The 24,021-nt window shown below is 37.2% G+C and overlaps 1 protein-coding gene across 1 annotated transcript; it reads right to left on the reverse strand.

The window, feature by feature from the left end:
* Positions 1-1,590: 1,590 nt before the first annotated feature.
* On the reverse strand, positions 1,591-23,697 carry LOC105035180 (uncharacterized). The gene is made up of 9 exons (XM_010910627.4): positions 22,962-23,697; positions 22,054-22,101; positions 21,819-21,878; positions 15,772-15,858; positions 15,580-15,684; positions 14,748-14,861; positions 10,847-10,947; positions 3,132-3,243; positions 1,591-2,012 (listed from the first exon to the last, which is right to left on the reverse strand). Exons 1-9 carry the CDS (start codon positions 23,517-23,519, stop codon positions 1,884-1,886), a joined length of 1,314 nt encoding a protein of 437 aa, XP_010908929.1. The 5' UTR covers positions 23,520-23,697; the 3' UTR covers positions 1,591-1,883.
* Positions 23,698-24,021: the final 324 nt, after the last annotated feature.

The following is a 24,021-nucleotide window of genomic DNA, read 5'->3' on the forward strand; positions in this document are numbered from 1 at the left end:
TGAGATGTTGATTCTGTTGACCTGTTACAGGTGTTTGGATTGAAGGAAGTTCAAGGGGCGAACAAGATCCCTATGTACACCACTGGTTTTGAAAGGAAGTTAAAATAGATATAACTCAATTTCTACTGCATCCTCTGTCATAACTCCACCAGGCTTATTAATACATTAACTTGATTCTTCCTTCTCCGTAGAATGATGGAAAGATGCAAGAAGGAAGTGTTGGAATCTCCTTCTAACCATCTTACTCTTGATTTTTGATGCCAAAAGACTTCTTGGAGTCACAACACCTTTTAATACTCAGTTATTTTCCTAGACAAACCAATCTGCAACCGTATGCGGTTCCTCCACTTTGAATATCTTCTTCCTATAACTGTTTAATTTGGTTTTCAAGACGTTCAGTTTTAACAAAAAAATAACCAACATATTCTTTATTCCACTTTTGAAGTGCTCATCGTGTTTTCTTAAATAGCCGCAGAATTTTGACACCACAGGAGACATCACCACTAAATTTCTAAGCTTTCCGAACAACTTCTGTAATCCCATCACATGAAAACCAAAATTTCTCAAATCTGAAAGAAGTATATTTCATGACATTCTTTGCTGAATTCATTTGCCAGAGAAGCAGACAGTGATCAAATCCAACCCTGGCCAAATGGGAGAGTTTCGATTCAGAAAAAATATCCATCCAATCTACAATTGCCATAGCACAATTAAGTCATTCCCAAACCCTTGCTCCTCATAATCTATTATTGCACCAAGTAAACTAACTACTAGAAAATCCCAAATCAACCAAGGCATTTGTTTGAATAAATATTCTAAAATCCAAAACACCCCTTGTTTCTTGAAATCTTTTACCACTTTTCTTCCTAAGAAGCATAGATATGATATGGAACACAAATACGGTACGATATGGATATGGAGATACGATAAATTCTTAAAAATATAACAGCCATTTTGCTATATGAATATGAGATACGGTACGATACAGATACGTATTCGATACTGCCATGCTTCCTCTCTTCTCCTCCCCTAAACAAATAATATTGAAATCTCTTATAATCATTAACCAGCTGGCCATTTGTAATACAATTGTGAATCACCCCCCAAACCTCATGTAGCAGCATATATTATTCCAAGTATCCATGGTTTGAGTCCATTTTCAGTGATAACTCCAATCACAACTTGTTTATTGTTGCTGAAAAAATCAATATAATTCAATTTTTTTCCATAGAACAATAACACCACCAAATAACCCTTCAAATAGAATTGCAAACATTTGCCACTGATAAAAATCAATATAATTCAAATTCTTTTTCTATAGAACAATAATACCACCAGACAGCCCTTCAGATATAATTGCAAACATTTGCCATTGATAACTTACTCTTCTATGCAATTTATTAATGGAATCACCAGAAATAAGTTGTGCTCTGTAATGGGATTGAAAAGAGTATCGCCCATTCCATCTGGTTGGTTGAGAACCATTTTGATTACAAAAGGGAATAGGAATGCCCTAATCCCCAAAAATTCAATCCCTACTCTTCTATAGATTTCAAAGCCCATTCCGATTTCGGTCACAAACCAAATGCATTGAAAAATATGGCTATTCTAACTCCCATTTCAGTACATTCTGATTCTGATCACAATTCACAAATCAAAAGTGCCCTAATATTCTACGACAAACCAAAAACTTCATCCAAAAACTTTAGAAAGATCACTATGTTCTAGTTATGGAAAACATAGAATTTTTTTATAATATGAAGAAAATACATAAGATGACTAGATATCAAATTATCGAGCTATTAGTATATATAAATGAAAGTATACTGATTGCGCTGCTTTTCTCTAGACTCCAATGTAGAGAACTATTTGTTGACCCCAAATCACCTCCTGCCCGTCAGATAGAGACCAGAAGCCAAGGCAATCCCGGTCGCTGCCACACCTACCGATGCTAAGATTTTCATCCAAGAAACAGCTGCACCATTGACAGGAACTTCCAAAAGATGCTTTACCTGCAACATACACGACAGAAGAATTAAGAGATATGAAGCATATGGGAGCAAATCCCTTCTATGATTACCCTCGGGTTATAATGGATAATCTTACCTATGGCTGTAAGGCAGAATTTTGGGAGACCATACAAACAAGTCTCTCATGAGTGCAATCTATATTCATTAATTATTTTGTTAATGTGGTGTCCATCCATAACATCTGGTATCATAGGATCAAATGTGGCCAAGTAGGAGAAGAGCAAGGGGAAGAGTTTATTGGATGGTTGCTTTCCCTTCTCTTTTCCTAGAAACATGATAGCCAGACTAATCGACCTAACATATAAATTAATGTCAAGAAAAACACCAGAATGAGATATTACAGAAGAAGTGGGTTCAGCATTCTTTTTGTATTCTTTTAATGAGCGTTATTTAGCTGTTTTGAATGTCTTCTTTTTATATTCTTTTATTTTATTTTTTTCCCCAAGAAATAAATCAATTTTCCACATATTTGTGTCACAAGGATTAACAGCATTAGATATTCTGGAATACGTTGGGTTCAGCGTTATTTCTGTATCCTTTCTTTGAAAAAAAAAACAAAAAAACTTGTTTAGAATTTGCAGACAATGCCTAATGATATAGCATGCACACTATCCCTAATAATGAAGTTACTGACTTATGAGATATGGCAACCAATTGTTGGCTATTCTACACGTTTTGGGAAAAAAAAAATCAACTGAACTGAAAAAGGCCACTTCTAGTTACCAGTACAACCACCTAGAATGGAATCTCCAAATAGAAAATAAGAGTAGAAAATATATCTTTTGTACTACATGATTAGCACTACTTGGTGATAATATCTTTCCAGTAATAATTTTTAAGGACTATTAGTAATTTCATAATGCTTTCTAAAATATAAAATAATTCTCGAACTAAGAATACAGCTAACATGCATTATCCTCAGAATGTGATCTCATTATAGCTTTCACATATCTTGAGACAGTTCAGCAACAAGAAAGCTCTCCAGACTTAACCTACCTTTCACGAAAAGCTAGAATCTTTGGTGACAACCATTCAAGAAATATTATGAATCAAATTCACATACAAATCAGCACAAATATACATTATGAAAATGGTTCTAACCTCAATAGGCTGCTGCCAATGTTTCTTTATTCCTGACAAATGCCCTTTGCCAACGACTGCAACAACTGAAGAATGTTCTCTGGCAACCTTTAACAATGTAGATGACATATACCTGGATATGCAAATCTACAAAGCTAAATATAATACAAAGAGAAGAAAAGAGGATCTGTATTTCTACATGAAGCTAACTTGGAAAATATAAAATGGATCATAACAAGCATAAATATGAGCGTAAGGTAGAGTCGGTTGTATTCAGCATATCTTAGGTGTATTATTGACAACTACATAACTACTGCTGGTATGTTATCTTCCATACTCTAGATTATCAATATCAAGATTGTATTGCTACCATAAATTGCACTAGAGAGTATCCTTTGGGTGTGATTACATGACTGTACAAATTCAAAAGTAAAACAGAACTTAAGCTAAAATGTTGATGGTGAGAGGTATTGAACTTGGACTGAAAAATCGAAGAAAGATATGTCAACGCAACAAATTGTAGCGACACCTACGACTCAAGGTATTAGAATGGGCAGACAGTAGTTGGAAGAGGACCTGGGTGGGTCACCTCTTCCAAGGCCAAAAGACATCACCTTGACTGGCCACTCCAAGGATATGGCTCTCACTCACTCACTTGCAAACTCTAGGAATCCATGGAAAGGAAGAGGGAGAGAGAGAATAGAGAGAAGATGAGAACAATTTCCACAAAAAAATTCTCACCAATCAATAACTCACATATCTATAATATGATTATAAGAGTAGGCCCAATAGGGATATTTACAAGCAATACAAGAGGACTCTTTTCTTCAACTTTCTAATATAGGATTCCAAGCAAGGTTCGCAGAACCGATACCTACGGCCGTTTCGGCCGGCCGGCGGTACGGTTCGGCACGGTTCCATACCGTGACGAACCGAGGCGAACCGACGAAAGAAAACAGTGCCAAACTGGGAGAAGACAGAGAGAGAGAGAGAGAGAAATACAAAGAGAGAAAGAAAGAAAAAGAGGGATGGGAAGGGGCCGCCAGACAACCTTCGGCTGGCCGTCGTGGCCGCCGGACGGTGCAGTCCACCCACGCGGCTCCGTGAGCATGAAACAAGGACGTCGCCCTTGTTTCACGAAGGATTTTTTTTAAAAAATGCATGAAAGGTGAAGTCGGCAGCCCAGTTGCTGACTTCACCTGTTTAAATCCAAAAAAAAAAATCGGAAACACCATACGCTTACCTGTTTCGTTTCGAAGAAGGGGGCGGACCGGCGGAGCCGCGAAGGCCCTCCTCTCGCTCGACTGCCCTCCGGCCCGTCGGTATGGGCTCGCCAACCACTGAGGGCCTCGCAACGGAGGCGTCGTCCGTCCGATACGTCCCCCCCAAGCGCTCTCTCTCTCTTTCTCGCTCTCCACCATGTCCTATCGAGCGATAACAAGCTCGAAAGTCCTCCGATGGCCACAGTGGGCCACCGCCGGCCTCCAATGACTCCCACCTCCCTCCCTCTCCTCTCTCTCTCCCCCCTCTGTTTTCCTCTCTTTCTTCTCTGGCACCAGTGTGTGCCGTTTTTCACATTGGAACCGTCCTGATTCCCCGCCAGTCCAGTTCGGTATGCCCCGTATCGGACAGTTCGACCCGATACGACATTCCTTGATTCCAAGTCCTATTCCACCTCGAAGAACCCTAACTACTAACTTTCCTAATAACATCAAAAATTTCTTAAAAAGAAAATTCACAAAAATCAAAACTTTCTAAAATTAACTAATATCAAACTTTCCTAATAAGACAAAACTCAACTTAGGTTCCAAGATCCATGTATGGAACCCATGACCCATGTGTATGGGACCCACAAGCCATGCGATAGGCATGTACACCCTACACAATCCCACAACTCGTGCAATCTAGTCTTGCATCCATTTTTGGCTCAACCCAACTTGTTTAGCAAGTGAGCCGTCGATGCTCCAACATCATATATTCCCCTATTTGGAGAAAACTCGTCATCAGGCAATAGGTCAATTATGTTGAATGTTGCAAGTTCTCCATAGTCTCCAAGAAGTTCAATTTTATAGGCATTGCTATTGATGCACTTCAAAACCTTGAAAAGACCATCAAATGTCTTGTTACTTGGTATTCCGGTGGCAGAATGCATTGCAGAGGGATCAAGCTTGGACAACGAAAATAAAAAGCTGATATAATCCTCAAAGTCTAATGAGAAGATGAGGCTAGGATTCAGTGCAGCTGAAGATTTGATAAAACCAATGCTAAGGTCGAACAAAATGGAGAGATATAGGAAGTACATCTCAAGGCCTTGTGACTTGATAGACTGCCCACAGTTAATGTGCTTCTTAGCAGTGGTGGACATGGCAGAGGCAATCATGAATGGGTTCCATGACAGGTGGGCTTGCTTGATGAGCTGATGTATTGCAGTAAGCCCTCTTTCCGGCATGAGCCATATTGTGCAGCACCTTCAAGTCAGGCTCATTCAAAACAAAGGATGAACCAACGAATTTTGAGACATGAAAGACCACTAGCCTGGAAGCACATCATCCACTATATTTTTTGCACTATCTAAATAGATATTCTGAGCAAGGTTACACTTTAAACTGGAGTCTTCATTTGTACAATTTCTTTCTCATGAATCATCTTTGTTTTCTGTACTGATGGACTTTTATTGCCCATTTGGTTATCCCCACTCGAGTCTATGGTGACATCTTCATCAATGTTCCTAATTGATCCAGTTGTTTGTCATAGAGAGGATGGCAAAGTAAATCTTGAGTTTTGGATCCATGGATGCTGCAACATTGTTGGCATCTAGTCTCTGCACTGTATCCTTTCTGAAACATTGACGGAGAAAGTCAGTAATGTCAAGCGATGGGCTAAATTGACAAGGAGAAGAAATTGGAAAATGTGCATGAGAAGGTGATTGTAGAGGAAAGCTTGTGTTGTTTAATGATTCTGCGCTTCATGGATGAAACTAGTATTGAGACCCTATAGTTTTTCCTCATTAATGATGAGTTTCTCCTGTTGTGATACTTGCAAAGCATATGTTAGACAAATACTTTCCTCAATTATATCTTCTCTATAGGAAAGGGCCTTTAACGCAGCATCAACTGATTCTACTTGAATGTCATCTTAAAGTAGATCCACAGAGAAAACAAACCATTCCACATCATTTTGGTTATCATTTTCCAGCAAGAGTGGATTGGAACAAGCCATTGCTGACCTCAAAAAGAGGAGAAAAACCTGAAGAACTGAAGGGGTTTGTAGAAGTAGAGGTACCTGGTTGAAAAAGATCTAAGCAATCAAAGCCTCGTACTGATAAAAACTCATCCATGAGATCCATCTCCACAGCGGCATCGAGGAGCACTCTTTTTGGTAAGCTAGACATCGGAAGAACATTATCTTCCATCACTGAAAATTTCTTTTTCAACTCCATCACAGAATCCCAAATCCAGAACAACCTTTCCATGCAATTGTGTTTAGTATGGAAGATGTTGTGGCATAACTAAACTTCTTTATTAATTGTCATGATCGTACTACGGTTGTGGTGGACCACCAAGGCTTCATTTGATTGGCAGCACTTGCTCTTCCTAGGTTGGATCTTTCTCATCCACTTGACTGGCTGATCTTCTTACTCTTCTATGCACGATTCTTCCTCCACCAAAGAGACAAGATTTCAATTTATGCAGTCAACTATAATATGCCCAAATCCTTGGCACTTGAAACCTCATGACAATTGGAGGCAATAATGTTGGAATGGCTGGGGTTGCTGAGGACGTCCCTGTCCTTCTTCTGAGATAGTTAAGAAGCACTAACTTTGGAGGATGCCAATGTCTTTGACATGAAACTTCTCTAGTTGGATGCTCCATTTCCATACTTCAGAAAGCACGAATTACTTGTTCTTAATTGCTGCTTATTGACTTCTGTTGTCAATTGTATCACATCACTCAGCATCCAATAGGGTTGGAGTTGCATGACTTGCTCAATTTCAAGCTTCAATCCTCTAAGATATCGCACTATAGTTTGTTCCTCACGCTCCTTGATGCCGCATGTCAACCAATCAATGAACTTGTTAGGTCACCGGCATCCGTCAAAATCTGGAATATCTATGCCGAAATCGTGATGGTTGCAATGTGGCCTTCATTTGCAATGATGATAGATATTTTCTTCACTCGTTGAAGATGTTCTACTGTAGAATGGATTGAAATCTCCCACTTTTTCATTGAAATGCCATCCTTCATCAGTAAACGACTCTCTATTAGAGTAATGCTTGATACCCTGGCGATATCGACGTTTACATTATTCTTGCCATTGATGAAGTCGTTGATTTTTCTTTTGGAAGTTGTTCAGGCTAGTGGCAAAATTCACCAACTTTGATGTCTCATAGGTCTTGCTTATGTTCACTCTTTGACGCTGTGACGGCAGGGCAGCATCTTGAAACCTTGTTCTGATACAAACTACAACTAGAAGGTGTTGAACTTGGGATGAAAACTCGAAGGAGAAAGAATATGTCGGTGCAACCAATTGTGACAAGATAGAAACCCCACTACAACACGTTCGATGCCAGATGTTAGAATAGACAGATGGTAGTTGGAAGAGAACCAAAGCAGGTCACTCTTCCAAGGCCCAAAAACATCACCTTGGCTGGCCACTCCAAGGATAGAGCTCTCACACGCTCACTTGCAAACCCTAAGAATCCCCGAAAAGAAAGGAGAGAGAAAATAGAGAGAAGGTGACAACAATTTCTACAAGAGAAATCTCACAAATCAATAACTAAAATATCTCTACTCTACCATGAGTACAAGAGAAGCCTCAATATGGGTATTCATTAGTACAAGAGGACTCATTTCTTCAACTTTTCATGTAGGATTCCAAGTCCTATTCTAACTCGAAGAACCCTAACTACCAATTCCTAATAGCATCAAAAGTTCTCAAAAAAAAAAAGTAAAAAAAACCAAAACTCTCTAGAATTAACAAATATCAAACGTTCCTAACAAGACAGCTCAATTTGGGTTCCAAGAATCATGTGGACAAAACCTGCAACCCATGCAGTGAGCTCATGCACTCTACATGGTCCCACAATCCATATAGTCCAGTCTCACATGTAGTTTTGGCTCAAACATTCATCTAGCAACTTCTAAGCACTCCGGCATCAAATGTGGTTACAATCCTACATCCTGAATCAAAATAGATGTCAGACATAGTATGTGCAAAACTTGCTCATACCTACTTAACTTCCTGGCATTTACTCTCAAAAATTTCCAGTTCATTGCATGGGGAAAAAATTCCAGCTGATGTCTTGGATTAGTTTGGTGCATAAATTGATTTTGTTATATACTATAAATAGATAAAGGTATCTTTTCAAGATTCAATAATTTTAAAAGACATTTGAATTGGCAATGGCAAATTTAAACCACTATCAAGAGAAATATACACCCGTTCTCAACACCATCCAATCTAATTTTCAGATCAAGCCTTAGTAGGAGGAATCTTCTATTTACAATGGTGCCTTTCGAATCTCCTCCAACACTCATCTCACACATGCTTCCTAAGTGTTTTCTCATTTATTTTTGGGTAAAAAAAATAACCCCCTGCATTTTGCATAAATTTGCAAATACCCCCTACATGTCCAATTCATATAATGTCAACCATGCATTATTGGATCATTGCAATGTTGCCCATCCTCCCAATTAGGATCAAGCTTGCCGACCGTGCTTGTTAGTTGATGTGGCTGTAATTGGTGATGATTAAACCTATGATCAAAAGCACCATTACGAACAAAACCCCCTAAAACTCTAACCTTAACCCCATCCACTCCCCTAACTCTCCTCACTAAGATGGCCACTCAGCCCTTGCTGGCAATACCTTGACCACTATCACGGCCCCCATCCTTTTCCTCATCCCCCCCAACAACTACTACCCATTTCCTCCTCTCCTTCCACTTCCTCTTCTTTCCCCTCTCTCGCTCTTTCCTCCTATTCTCCCTCTTTTTCTACCTCTCTCTACAAATCCCAGCCAATGGGAAACAAGAATTAGAAAGACAAGTGCTTCAGTTCTGTGCCAATGAAAAAAGCTCCATCTCCTATACCAATGGCACCATCAGTTCATCTCTCCCTTTCACTTTAAATACACAAAGTCATATAGACTTAATGGCACCAATAGCATTTAACAAGTACAAAATGGATGAAATATCACTTGATCCTACTCTTTGGTTTAGACTCAACACAAAGAGACAAGGACAATGATGCAGGTGTAGAATCTGCTAAACTTGTAGCTTTGTCATGGGCGAGTAAAACAAAGCAAAAGAACTTGAACCCATTAGAAGAACAAAGTGAAATGCTAGGTGATGCATTCAACCCCAAAAGGGTATCTTAAATGTAGCAAATGCCGATTTCTCTATGCATCAAAGAAAATGCTCAACATCTTCCTCCGCTTCCATTTGTTCTTTCAAACAGAGCAAGTCATCTGACGACTCCAAGTCTAACATCCTCTTCGTTCTCAAGGTGTGGAAAAAGAGGGAGAGGGAGAGGCAAAAGAGGAAAGAGGGAAAAGAAGAGGAAGAGAGAGGAGGATGGGATTAGCGATGGTTGAGGGAATGAGGACCAAAGAGACGGCGGTGGCGGAGGCAATGGTGGTGGCCGGGGGAGGGGGGGTCATTGACGGGGGGCTATGTGGCCATCTCAAGGAGTGAAGAGGATGGAGATAGAATTTGAGAATGGATTTTGCTTAAGAGAGTGATGGTGATGATAGATCCAATCATCACATAATTCCCCTATGTTAGCTAATACATAGGTACTCCCTCTACATTAGCTGACAAGTAGGTACTTTCTGTGATCTGCAATAATTTGGAAAATGCAACATTGCAATAATTCGGAAAATACAAGGTTGATATTACAGCAATTAGACATGTAGGGAGATATTTGCAAATTCATGCAAAATGCAGGGGCTTTTTTTATCCTTTATTTTTTTAGGAAACTCACTTCCCAATATTTGTAACTGACATGCTTCTAGTAACTACACGTCAAGCCATCCATAATTCCTATGGCTAATTGGGGTCCGCTAAGATGTCATTTGGATGCTCCTCCCTCTACTTATCTCTCTCCCCAACCTCCAACCAGATCTTCTTTATATCAATCCTTCTATGTATCTCACTCATCACTTTAGGTGCACAGATATCTTCCATCTCTACCCTGTGTCATCTGACTGCAACTCATGTTGAAGTGGATGAACCAAGTGGTCCCATGATTGACTCTAAATCAACAAGATATCACAGAATAGAGGAAGAGGGGCCCATCTATTTGTTGATGTTTAACAAGAAAGAGGAGTGCAGTTTGGGGAGAGGTGGTATAGCCCAAATGGAGCAAGGACCTATAGATGATGACTAGAAGGGGTCATGGGAAGTTTGATATAAAATGCATCCAAGCACATCCTTAACAAGTAGGGTGCACAACATACCACCCATTATATGTTACACTAACTACCCTTTCACTTTGTTCTTCAACATAATGTGGTTATTCTAGACTTTTCAGTTACTAACTTTGAAACCATGTGACTACAAAGGAGAAAAGAATGACAAGATGCTGGTTCAGCTATCACCATAACAATTAATAGCTATATCAGAGAAAACAATATATATAGTTCCAGAAAGTTTGCTGTGCACTCTAATCTACACAATAAGATAAAATGGAAGTTATGTATCAAAGCATGCATAAGAAGGAAAAGAGTACACTGACATATCACGTTCATGTACAAGTGTCTCCATCATTGTGGGGAATGCCTTGCTCATCTCTTGAATTACAAGAGTCAGCATGTCAATATCATCCATTTCCTTCAACTGAAATAGGTACAGCAAAGTCATACTCATACCACAGAACCACAAAAAAAAAAAGAAAGATGCAGATGCAGAACATTTTAAGATTAGGAGCATGAATTAGTTATAGAACAACTCGAGGAACCATGTAATCATTCAAAATATTTATAACTCTGGTGCATACTTATATACATGCATGAACCAATGCATGTGTGTGTGTGCAACTTGCAGCTACATGGTAATGAAGATCAGTGATTCAAGGCAGAATAGATTGAAAACAAAGTAAATGACATACTGAATTAACATACACACCATAAACAGAAAGCTATATAGCATGGTAGGGGTGTGCACGGTCCGGTTCAAGTTGGGTTAGGGTCAATTAAACCAAACCGATTTGAATTGGTTTTCTAAAACCAAACTGAAACTGAACCAACCATATAGAAAAACCAATTCAAACCGAACTGAAAAAATCGGTTTGATTCAGTTCGGTTATTAGGTTGTAAGCCCTTGGGCTTACATCAAATAGACATTATGGGATGGGCTAAATGGACTGCTAGCTATTTAAATTTTTTTTCTAACTATGCAAAATAGGTAGATTATGCAATGGGCTAAATGGGCAGTTTATGAGATGGATAAATGGACTAAATATAAAAGCAATAAACCGGCAGGGTTAGGACAAAACATAAGTGAACTGGTGGCAGTTCATACATACATACATACATACATACATATATATATATATATGTGTGTGTGTGTGCGCGCACGCGTGCGCGCGGTATATAGATGTATATATACATGTATATAAATGTATATATGTATACATATACACGTGTATGTGTGTGTGGAGCAAACTTGGGTAAGATCGATCAGATTTGGCCTTAGATCTGGTCAGATCAAAACTGAACAACGGGGATCCTACATCGATGATGCAAGCCCTTGGATATACTCTACTACCTCAAAACTGCTCGCAGACCAAAAATATATGATTTGAAGAGCCCTAACCTATGCATCAAATGATAAAAAAAAAAGATCTAATTCAATTTTATTTAGACTGTCCAATTTTTGACTATTTGATGCATAAGGCTAAGGGTCTACAAATTATATATTTTTTATATGCAAGCAGTTTTGAGTTAGTAGATCACATTCAATGGCTTGGATTATTGATATAAGATCTCTATTATAAAGTTTTGACCTGACCGGATCTGAGTTCAAATCCGATCGACCTGATTCTAACTAGACTCTATATATATACATACATACATACACACACACACATGTATATATGTACATATATACATACGTATATGCATATGCATATGCATATACATATATATACACATGCATATGCACACACACACACACACACACACACACACACACATATATATATATATATATATACATATATACACATGTATATATAATATATAACATGTGTATATATATATATGTATGTGTGTATATATATATATATATGTATATATATGTATATGTGTATGTATATATATATATATGTATATGTGTATGTATATATATGTGTATATATATGTACACGTGTATATATACTTACATATATACATATATACACATATGTACATATATATACATATATACACATATACATATATATATATATATACATACATACACATATACGTATATGTGTATATATATACATACACATATATGTATATGTGTGTGTGTGTGTGTACGTATACGTATATGTGTATGTATATAGATATATGTATACATATATCTATATATATTATATATATATACACACACACACACACACACACACATATACATATATATATATATATATATATAACAACAACAATATACATATATACACACACACACACATATATACATATATATACATCTCCATGGGTCAGTTTGGTTTCAATCAGATTTTTCAAAACCGAAATTGAAATCGAACTGATGTTTTCGATTTCTAAAATTTTCAAACCAAAACCAAATCGCATCTGAAAAAAATCGATCCAAACAGAACCGAAATTAGCAATTCAGGTCGATTTTGCGGTTTGATCGGTTTCCTTGCACACCTCTAAAGCATGGTATATTACGCCAAATCCATTTCTATAAACTGAGAGAAATGGGTATTGTGTTCAGCAACCCAAAGAAATGATTAGTTAACATCAAATAAATAAAAAAAGATTCTATTGTGGAATATGATTCAAGTAGACGTCAGGTCTCACCTATTGAATATAAAGATGAATGGCAAGATTTAATGCATATGGGAGAGGTTGGACCCAAAAGCCTCTGCACCAGGGTTCAAGTTGGAGACAACTTGGATTGCATTTTGACATCATAGGTCAGGGTTCAGGTAAAGTTCTATGGCTGACTCCAATTAAAAGCATCTAATTTTTATTGGATCCACTAGATCATTCCATATCACAGTTTCTCTAAGTGAATTGATAGGTGCTATTTGGCATCACTTTCATTTCTCTTATTTTCAAAAAAAATCATTTCTACTATAGTTTAAAATTTTTTAAAAATATAAATATGTTTGCATGGTCAATTATAGTTAAATATAGCCATGATATCAGTGGCTAAGGCAATGATAGTAGTTGTGGGGATGATGGAGGCGATAATGGTGGTGGTGGCAGCGACAACAGCAGGCGTGCTAGTGATATTGCAGTGGTGGCAGTGGTGATAGGGGCACCAATGATACAGTGGTGGTAGCAATGATAGCAATGGTAGTGTGGTAGAAGCCCTACCGGCAATGATGTTGTGATGAAGGAGGTGAGGGTGGCAGCAGTGGTAATGGTGCTATGGGAGACACCAGCAACAGTCGTGGCATTATCAAAGATGCTAATGGCGATAGTGATGGTGGAAAAAATGGTGGCAGTGATGGATGGTGGTGGTGAAAACAATGACAACAGAGGCAGTGATAGCAACAATGGTGGTAGAAACAATGATGACAGTGGTGGTGGTAACAATGGAGATGGTGCTGGTGGTAAAAGACACAAGCTTTTTATTTTTGAAAAGTAGTAAAAATAAAAATTTCTTATTTTCATCCTTTTAGAAATAATGAAAATGACTGTTGAAAAATATTAAATAAATAAAATAGTACCAAATATGTTGCTTGGCTTTTGTAACTTCATTTTTAAAATAGAAAATTAAGAATAAAAATGATGCCACGCAAGCCCTTAGCCATAAATAAAATGATTAATAAAACAAACACTAAACGCTATTCAAAAAGGTATACATAAGGCATGCCGAGTCATGCTTAAAAACAGGATCTTCAAGGAATGTCCTAAACCTTTTCACCAGGCTATAAAATTGAAGCCATACACCTCAGACTTAAGAGGCTCAAATGACTTCCGGAGGTGAAAGCAAATGCCTTGCACCTTGTTTTGTGTTTCTCATGGGATGTATGCATGCCGCACAGCTTCTTCTCATAGTTAAGTTTGTCTTTTGTGCGTATGTTGCTGATATTGAATATCCTTCCATGCTGGTGCATGCATAGAATCAGCCCATTGTACAATATGCAAGACCATGCTGGTCTTCGTCTAGCATGAATTCAATATGCAATATTTTATTTACTTGCATTACATACAGTGGAAAGTACTTTTAGTCTCCAAGTATTCCTTGTAAAAGCACATTCCATCAAAATTTATACTGAAAATAAAGGCAAGCTGATAAACTATAGATTGCTGATTGCAAGCTTCTGAATTTCACGTGATAGTATAAAGCAATGCAACATAATATTTAATTTTAAATGTGACTAGAATGCATGATATAAAGAAATCAGAAGAGATCTTTAAATTTTAAGACCGCAAAATTATAAGGCAACTTACCATTTTATTGAGATCTTCAGGGCTTGGTAAAAAGATTGCTTGAAAGAGTATGTAGTACAGAAATTTTATTCGATGCCATAATGTCATTTTGCCCCAAGTTCTCCTCAAGGTGATCTGTCAAAACAAAAGAATATATGATTAGATTACACATCATGAAACTCTTTGAGTTGCTTGATGGATGCATAGTAGGAACAACTACAACTCATTTATTGTTGCTAGATGTTAATTTCATGAGTATTGCACAAAGATGGCTTGTAGCCAAGCTCCAGTCACAAAACACTGACAAGCCACACCAATGCAATTATTATACAGGAATGGGTCATGAAATTCAAGACTACACAAGCATATTTTGTCATCTGTGATACCCACTAGACACCACATATGGTAAGCCAGTCAATGAAAGTAGACCGAGCAGATTTACAGCAGCTAGAAAATTGTTGCAGACCAGAAAACCTACTGTAGATTATATGACAGAAGTTTCATTGCAAAGTGAAAAAAATATTGACCAAAAGCACATAAGAATAGAACCGCTTTGGTACCACCAATTAACAGCAGATATTTGTAGAAAATTAAGCATTCGGTGGTATGGGGGGGGGGGGGTTGTGGGAGATGGTGGGGTGGGAATATGTCAAGAACTCACCATTTCAGCTCTCACCTTTTCAGCACAACAGGGAAAACCAAGAAAGAAGATAAGTGTAAGATAAACAAAACCAGTACATGTGACATCAAATGTGGCTCAGCAAAGTAGCTTCATACACAATTCCATATAGATGCAGCAAATTTAACCTAGTCAAAACACAATTAGTTAAACAGTATGAGAAAATTGACATACATGGACAGGACGATCACCCAATATAACCTTGGCTCCATAACTCATTGCTTCTTCAAATGCCACTCGAAACTCGGAACCGGGAAAAACCTCGAGTTTATCAGCAACCTACAAGAAACAACCTGACAATATCAACTCCCAAGGTTCCACCAAGGCTACTAATTGAAACTGCAGAATAAACCGATAAGAGCATGCCTTGGCAAGAAACCAGCTGTAGAGAATTCCAAAAGCATTCATCTTCTTTTTCTTCCACATGTCAATCATGTCACTCGCAGTAGGAACCTGATGAAACAACAAGTAAAAAAATAAAATATGAACTATAGGTACTTGGAGTCTGGAGATGTGGTATTTGAATCACAACAGAGATTTAAAAATATAGAAACAGACAAAAAAAAATAATCGGTGATACTGCAATGTCATCTATGAATATATTTGAATTATGTTGCTTTTGCTATGAAGGTTTAAGAACAATGGCGGTACTAATTATGTTTGCTTCTTATATATTTGGATATGTGTAACAGACCTCATTCAAAAATATGCTAAAGCTAGTAAATAGTAATTCCTAAGGTAAAGCTTGGTTTACCTTTAAAAAAGATATCAGGCCTCATATCAAGTCCTTATAGGATCGTCATGCACTATGGTTATTTATCAGATAAGAATACCAATAGAGCACAGCATTGAGCTTCTATAACTTTCTTTTGCACTTTTTCGGTTTACTCACGAGTCAGAAAATGCTTTCAGAATTCTTGCAAGGGAGAGTAAGATCAGCATAGTTTCATGTCTCTTAGCATGCAACAAAATCCTAACGCTTTAAAGCTATGTATTAAAAACCATTCTTGAAACAACTTTGTGTGACCATTTGTGGGAAATATCACTTCAACAATAATGATTCTCAAATCAGCATAATGGAAATTCCTTAACATGCATAGTTGATCAAAACACTGTTCCATAAATTAGTTGATGCTATATCGTCTTGAACCATATAAAACATGCAATGTTGTAGTTCACCCCAGAGAAGTTGACACCAAATCAGATAGTCATGTTCCAACTTTTGTCCATAATCCTCAGTATATATGTTAGGTCACATTTAATTAACGTCACATTCATGTAGTTGAATATTTATACAGTTAGATTATCGATTTTGTAGCTCCTAATACTCAGGATGCAGTAGCAATATTCCATGAGTCCCTATAACTCACTAACAAACAACATCTGTTCATGATCTCATTCCATTTAGCCTAGACAATTTTCTTATAGGTGCTTACTACTGTTTTATCTTAAAAAATTTAAAAAAAAATCTTTTTACATTTTTTGATTTCTTGAGCAGTACAGGATTTTGCAAAAAATTCCACTTAAGTATTGAATTTACAAAAATGACTCTTCTTTGGTGCAAACCAGTTCCTTTTGAAATTCACCAGACCATTATACCCCTGCCATCATTTATACTTGTATAAACATTTTTAGGTACATCAGCTTGTATTATGAAAGCATTTGTTATTTGTGGATCGACAAAGATAAATGTGTGCATTCATCTTTAAATAGGGGTCCATGAAGAGTGATGAATTAGTTGTGTTCTGGAGGATACTTTATATTCCCATCAATTTTAATCTCTCCCCCTCTCTCTATTGCTATTCCTTTAATACTTCCTTTTACCCTTTCTATCTAGAGAAGTCATCAAGCTAACCAATAGCCCTAATTTTATATTTGTTTTGGCCCACATCATTTGGTTGCACTATTAAAACTCAGTGATCCAACTTAAGGATCACCTGATTCAAATCAATTTGGTAGGTTTTCTGGTTGGAACGCTCCTCTCTAAGTGAATGATCCAACCTAGAACTCAACGATCTAGCTTAGTAACTTGGCCAAGTTTCTGGATGGATTGGCAATCCAACTTGACCAAGTTTCCAAATTGCTCTAATAAAAACATTTTTATTTGTATTATATGCACTTAAATTTATATTACAATAATATTTTGAATGTTTGGATTTGACATTTTATCATATATATTTTTTGGGCTTTTTATATGCATAACCTCCTAAATATTGAAATTTGAATGAATACCCTTCTCAAATCAAGATGTTCATGCATACCCCCATAAACTGTTTTGCGTGTGTATCCTTATTTTCCCCCCTTTTTTGCATATATAGTCTCGCCATCTAACGCTGTTAAAAAGTTAGTGGTTTAAAACCGAAATGACTAAACTACCCTTAACAGGTAAACACGCAAAAAAATTATTTATAAGGGCATACATGTAAACAGCAATTTTGTAAGGGTATTCATATTCATATATTCAGGAGGGTATACGTGCCAAAAAAAAATCCTTGAATTTTTGCATAAATACCCTCCTAAATATTGGAGTTTGCAGGAATATGGTCCCAAATTGATATTTGCATGCATGCCCTTACAAAATATTATTTTCACATGAATACCTTTAACATAATGATTGAGCTGAGATCCCTTAGCCAAAATCATATTTATTTAAATTAAAAATTAATTAAAATTATGAAATTATCTTCTTACCTCTAAAGTGGGTAATAGGTTCATAAGTCCCGCTTGTAACTTATCCGACAAATCAAACTTCCCTTCTTCCCATGCAATCACTCTCTTCTTCCTCTCTTCCCTTCGTTGGAGTTCTCGCCACCAAAATATGAGTCCCTCTTATAGCCACCACAATTATTCCTTCATTATATCCCTTTTTCATATGAAGATGATCAAGTGTTGCCTTTAGCTTTACTAATTATTTAAAGGAAAGTGTTGTGAGAGATTTGCAATATTTATTTTTTAGTATATGAGATTTGTAATATTTATCTTTTAATGCTCGAAAACTTCTCATGTACGGGCAGGTGGCTGATTTAAAATCACTGTGACAAGATCGGTCCCATACACTGGGTCTTTTCTTCATCCAAAAATCAAAGCTCCAAAGAAAAGTGGCTTGAAATGCCCAACATAAAGCATGGCCTTCCACCACATAGCTGCAGAGCTTGTTGGTGAGTCTGAAGAGTTTTGAAGTCCTTCAATGGTTTTGCTCGGGGATGATTGATGTTGTTCTTCCAACCATGAGCACAACAGCAACAAGGAAGCTTGATCATTGCAATCTATCGTGTACCTTTAAAAGATTCTAATCCCTTTCTATATTTGAATACATGTCTTCATATATACATCTATAACAGTAAATATTACAAGCTGATCCTCGATGAAATAAGATAAAATAGTTATTATAAATAAAGAATAAAATAGAATAATCTCATGATTAGTGAAAGAACTTTCACAACTCTCTTTTGTTCTCTAATAAACATTGAGCGAGTACTAGACTAATCTGAGTGTTAAACAAGTTGAAATTGACAAAAATAAAATTACCATTTTTTACATGTAAACCCTCCTAAATATGCAAAATTGTATGAATATCTTCGCAAAGGTGTTATTTGCATGTATACCCTTATAAATGTTTCTTTTTGCATGTCTATCCATTAAAGGTATTTCAGTCATTTAAGTTTTAAACTATTAATTTCTTAATGGCATTAGATAGTGTGGGTACATATGCAAGAAAAAAGAAGGGTATATATGCAAAACAAGTGTTTTATAAGGAATACATACAAATATCAATTTTGAGAGAGTATTCAAGCAAATTCGAATATTTAGAAGGGTATGTGTGCAAAAAATCCTATTTATGAATTATTTATATTTCATATATTATTTGTTATTGATGTATTGACTCAAGAGATAACTCACCCACACAAATGGTCCACTCAAATCATGAGAAATCCAAGTGAGCTGAGTTTTGGTGTTTTTAAACATTATTTAGTTGGTGAAGTTAAAATTTTGTATATTGTCTTCTCCAAACTTGACCACTGATAAACCATCCTCTATCAAGTAATTCCTTTGAGTTATAGTTTTCTACTTTGCTCAACAGAATAGAATGACAAGGTTTCAACATTGCTTTAAAAAAAAAAAAAAAAAAAGGGGCCAGTTATGATTACCAAGAAAAGCCAACTATGGCTGCTCTAGCGGTTTCATACCAAAGCTTCTATGCTAGGCATCAAAGCAGGGCTATACGATGCCTAGGTATAAATAACCCAATATATTAGGCAAAAATCCACTATAGCAACCACCATGCTGCAAGCTCAAAGTGGATGATTTACTCTACAATGAGCTAGACCAGTTTGGCAATCAACTAGTCTAACAGGTTGTTTAAAACATAGGCCAATCTCGTTATTTCGTGCCCTAGTCAAATAGAACATGGGGCACAAAAGGAGAAAGAAAAGGGAGGAAAAAGGACAATTCTAGTTTTAATGCTTAAGGCACAAACCTCTAAGAAGTAGCAAACAATGACTAATCATTAAGATAGTCAATCATCAATTTGTCACATGACAATTCTATCTAGACTCTAGAGGAATCCATTATCTCAGAATGTATGATACTGAATCATCAATTTGTCACATGACATTTTTATCTAGACTCTAGATGAATAATGTAAGATACAATATCAATTTGTCGCATGACATTTTTATCTAGACTCTTGAGGAATCTATTATCTGTTAATGATGATGTTTTGTTTGGTCAACTATGTTATATGATTGTGGACATCTTCCTTCTATAGTTGATGTCATATGATTGTGGACATCTTTATTTTATGGTGATCGAAAAAAAAAAAATTTTTTGATGATAAAAAAAAAATGTCATTATGGACATTTTCATCATTCAAGTGATGTTATTATGGTTGGTAGATAATGATATTGTCATTAGATTAAAGACCTTTCCATTATTTGGATATTGGCATGACATTAATATGTAGGTGGATGGTATTTCCTAGCTTTAACCTAGATATTTTCCTCATTATTTTTTGGATGATATTTATGTAAAATATTAATTTTTAATGTGGTAAGAAAATATTGTGTTTTTAGCAGTCCGCTTTGGATCAATGATGCTTGCTATAGTGTCAGAGAGCTCCACTCTGACACCCCCCACCTCCCTGGGGTAAGCATAGCCACTATATGCCCGCTATCTGATTTTTAATATGCTGGGTTTCAAACCTGAACAAACTATTGTAGCAAAAATTTACAATAACCTATATTTTTATTGGGGTTGCATCATGTCCTAAAGCTGATAACCTGCATACAATTCTTATACTTCTTCCCCTGAGAAATTCTGACATGCCAACAAAAAGGCATCAGTTAAAATACAGAAAATTGTGAGTTTTTATATGACAAAGTAGAGTTTTTCAGACAAGATTTCAAGACATTGCAACAGCATTGTTTGATTAAAGAAATAATCTACATTCAACAGATTCTTGGTATTCTTGGTAAGTTTTACCCTAGTGTGATGGGGTAAGGCTAACGTCTGCCTCTCATATGAGGTAAAAACTGTTCAACTTCTTATGCTATGGTAGTAGTATATTCTCATTATAGTCTAAAACAACGAAGTCGTGAACAATTAATCAAATTATGATGCTTCTAGAGTAGTGAGCATTGAAACTAAAAGGTGATACCAAAAATACCATGAAAAAATAGCAACAGCCACTACAGCACAAATATTGCATCATAATTGGACCTTTAGATCAATGGCAGACAATTAGCTCTACTATAGACATTTAAAAATAATATTGAATCATATGCTTTTAACTTTATTAGGATCCAGATCTCTATCAGTTCTACAATGGATACAGATTCAAAGGAGACCATTAGCAGGGTCACTGGATCAAAAATATTAAATAATAGTGATGAAGAAAAAGAGACTTCGATGTAGTGACGGACACATTTTAAGATTGGCTGCCAAGAAAACACTTTCCACCATGTCTCAAAGGCCAGATGCTACTGGACAAGTCTGAAGGAAGGTCTGAAGAAGATTGTATGCTCTGATCTTGACATTTTTAACCAATGACAAATGACTAAGTATCTTTTGACGAAGGTCTGAAAAAGATTGCTAGACATAAATATCATATCCGCAAAGCTAACGTTTCCCATAAGATCAATATGTACAAATCCGAGTTATATCCATAGGAAAAAAAAAGGACTTAACCCCTCCATAGTTTCATGATTTGAAAATATTCTACATTTTAATTCAATCTTTTTTAATCTTATACATAATTTAGTTTTATTCATAGTTACATTTTATACATCAATTCCACATGCACTATTAATTATCAGTAATGACATTTGACTATATAAAATAAGTTTCAAGTATTCACAGACGTTGCAGAGACAATGGAATGTTAAAGAAAGATACCACAGAAAAGATGTTCATACGTTAAGATTTTGAGGGGTCAAGATGGCAACACGGCTTGAACACAACTCCAAGAAAACAACCTACACTTGAAAAATTCAAAAAGTCAACCAACAAATGCACATTTCTTTTATGCCAAATTTTAAATACTGCATATAATTAAACAATCAACAAAGTGAGCATTCTACTGCAGGCAGCTAACCTGCTTAATGATCCATCTATCAATCAAGTGGTTGATGAGTTTCAATAGAGAAGCACCTGCGGTTTTAAGTAATTGATGATGGCCTGAACTTCCTTGCATGATTCCTGCATTTTCATAAGGAAAAGTGAAATATCACTCCCTTTGCACAGCAGATGCTACATAAAAGCCTCGTAACATACAATATTGTCAATGATGATAAACTTCATCCAGATAAATTGGTGAATTACAATCAAATGAAATCCCAGATTAGGAACCCTAACATGATTGGCAAAGTACAATTTAGTGAAATCATAAATCAAGAACCTTGGCATTTGTTATTGGCAAATAACTGTGAAAGAAATCACAAATCAAAAACCAAAAACCCAGTATTACTGGTAAAGTACAGTTAAGCAAAATCATAAATTAAGAACCCAGTAATATTTGTGAATTACAGTCAAGAGAAATCTCAAAACAAGAAACCAGAATTATTGCTGAATTACAGTTAAGTACAGTGTGGTGAAATCTGAAATCAAGAACCCAAATTCATTTTCTAGAAACAATAACCCATGTAACATCAGGAAAAAAGAAAAGAATAGCAAACCAAAATAATTGATTGCAGCTTGGATAACAAAGTTCTGAACTCAAAAACCCATTTTGCTATATCTGATTAATGAACAGGGCACAATTCAGCCATAAAATAGAAAGTTGAAATTCTACCGCTGACGGTAAAATCTACAAGAAAAAATCAGCACATTCAACATCCGAATCAAGAAACCCCAATTGATGCCGTGACAGACTAAACAGTCTTCCATCAAGGGAGAACAAAGAAAAAGCAAACCAAGATAAATGAATTCAGCTCGATATTTAAAAAAAAAAAAAAAGGAAAACAATTCAGAACGATTCCCGATGTTTGAATGGAAAATAATCTTTTTCCATGAAGATGGATACTAAAATTAGAAAATTTACGGATATCAGATCAGATGACCTGAGAAACGTGAGCCGTTCCAACCACGTATACGTCGCAGGTGCCGCCTTCGGCCGACGTCTCGCACTTTAAGACCACCACGCCTTTCGATAACTCCTCCAGAAGAACTCGCTCCTCTCCCCTATGAAAAGAAGCCATCTCCGGACCGCCCACCCCTCCACGAACCTCATCATCAGCGGCAACCGAAGCAGAGGTGGCCTCTTCGATAGATCCTCCGAACGGTGCCTCAAGGAGCTGATCCGCGCTAGGGTTAGGATTCCGCACCGCCTGTTCGGCCGCGGAGACCGCCTCAGGGGGATCGGCGCTGGGGACGTGGACGTAGTCATCGGCGGCGGAGGAGGAATCGAATCCCGAGGAGGAGTCTCCAGCGCGATCCATTGTCGCCGAGTGAGGGCGGTCCCGGAGGCGGCGACGGGAGGAGACGAGACGCTTCGAGCAGGAGCGGGTTGGGGGGAAATATGAAGGGATATGGGTGGGGTGCCGACGGCGTGGGAACGTTGGTGGGTTAATAAGGAGGCGTGACTCGGGCGAGCTGAGAGGGCGAATCGAGCGAATCATGCGGCCATACCTTCGTCACTCAGCTAAAGCAGCTTCCATCTCCAGGAAGAAGAAAAAGAACCACGCGTTCCCCAAAACGTACCGAATAGCTGTAACCGGGCATTTAGGCAATCGCCACGGCGAGTATTGGATTTCAATTCCCTTTCTGCAAGATTCTGGGGAACGCGCAGCAGATGACAGCGGCAGCACATACCGAGTTGTCGATGAGCCAGGTAGATCCAGGCTCTGAAATCGAAAACCAAGCAGCTCGCGACCGAAACCATTGGCTCAAGGCCAACTGGTGCAAAGCTGGCCGGGATGCACCAGCTTTAACCCAAATAATGTCTGGATTTCTCGTGGGACCGAACCGAGTCAAAACAGGTCCCATTAATTTTTTACAATAAGATTTTAAACTCTAACACATGCTTGACCCAAGGCCCTCGTATCGTGGCCCGAGTCTGGTTTTTTTCGGTAAACAGAGGAGCATGAGCTGTATTCAAGAAAGAAGGTTGTTTACAAAGTT

This window comes from Elaeis guineensis, chromosome 6 (assembly GCF_000442705.2).
Source record: "Elaeis guineensis isolate ETL-2024a chromosome 6, EG11, whole genome shotgun sequence".
NCBI classification, from domain to species: Eukaryota; Viridiplantae; Streptophyta; class Magnoliopsida; order Arecales; family Arecaceae; genus Elaeis; species Elaeis guineensis.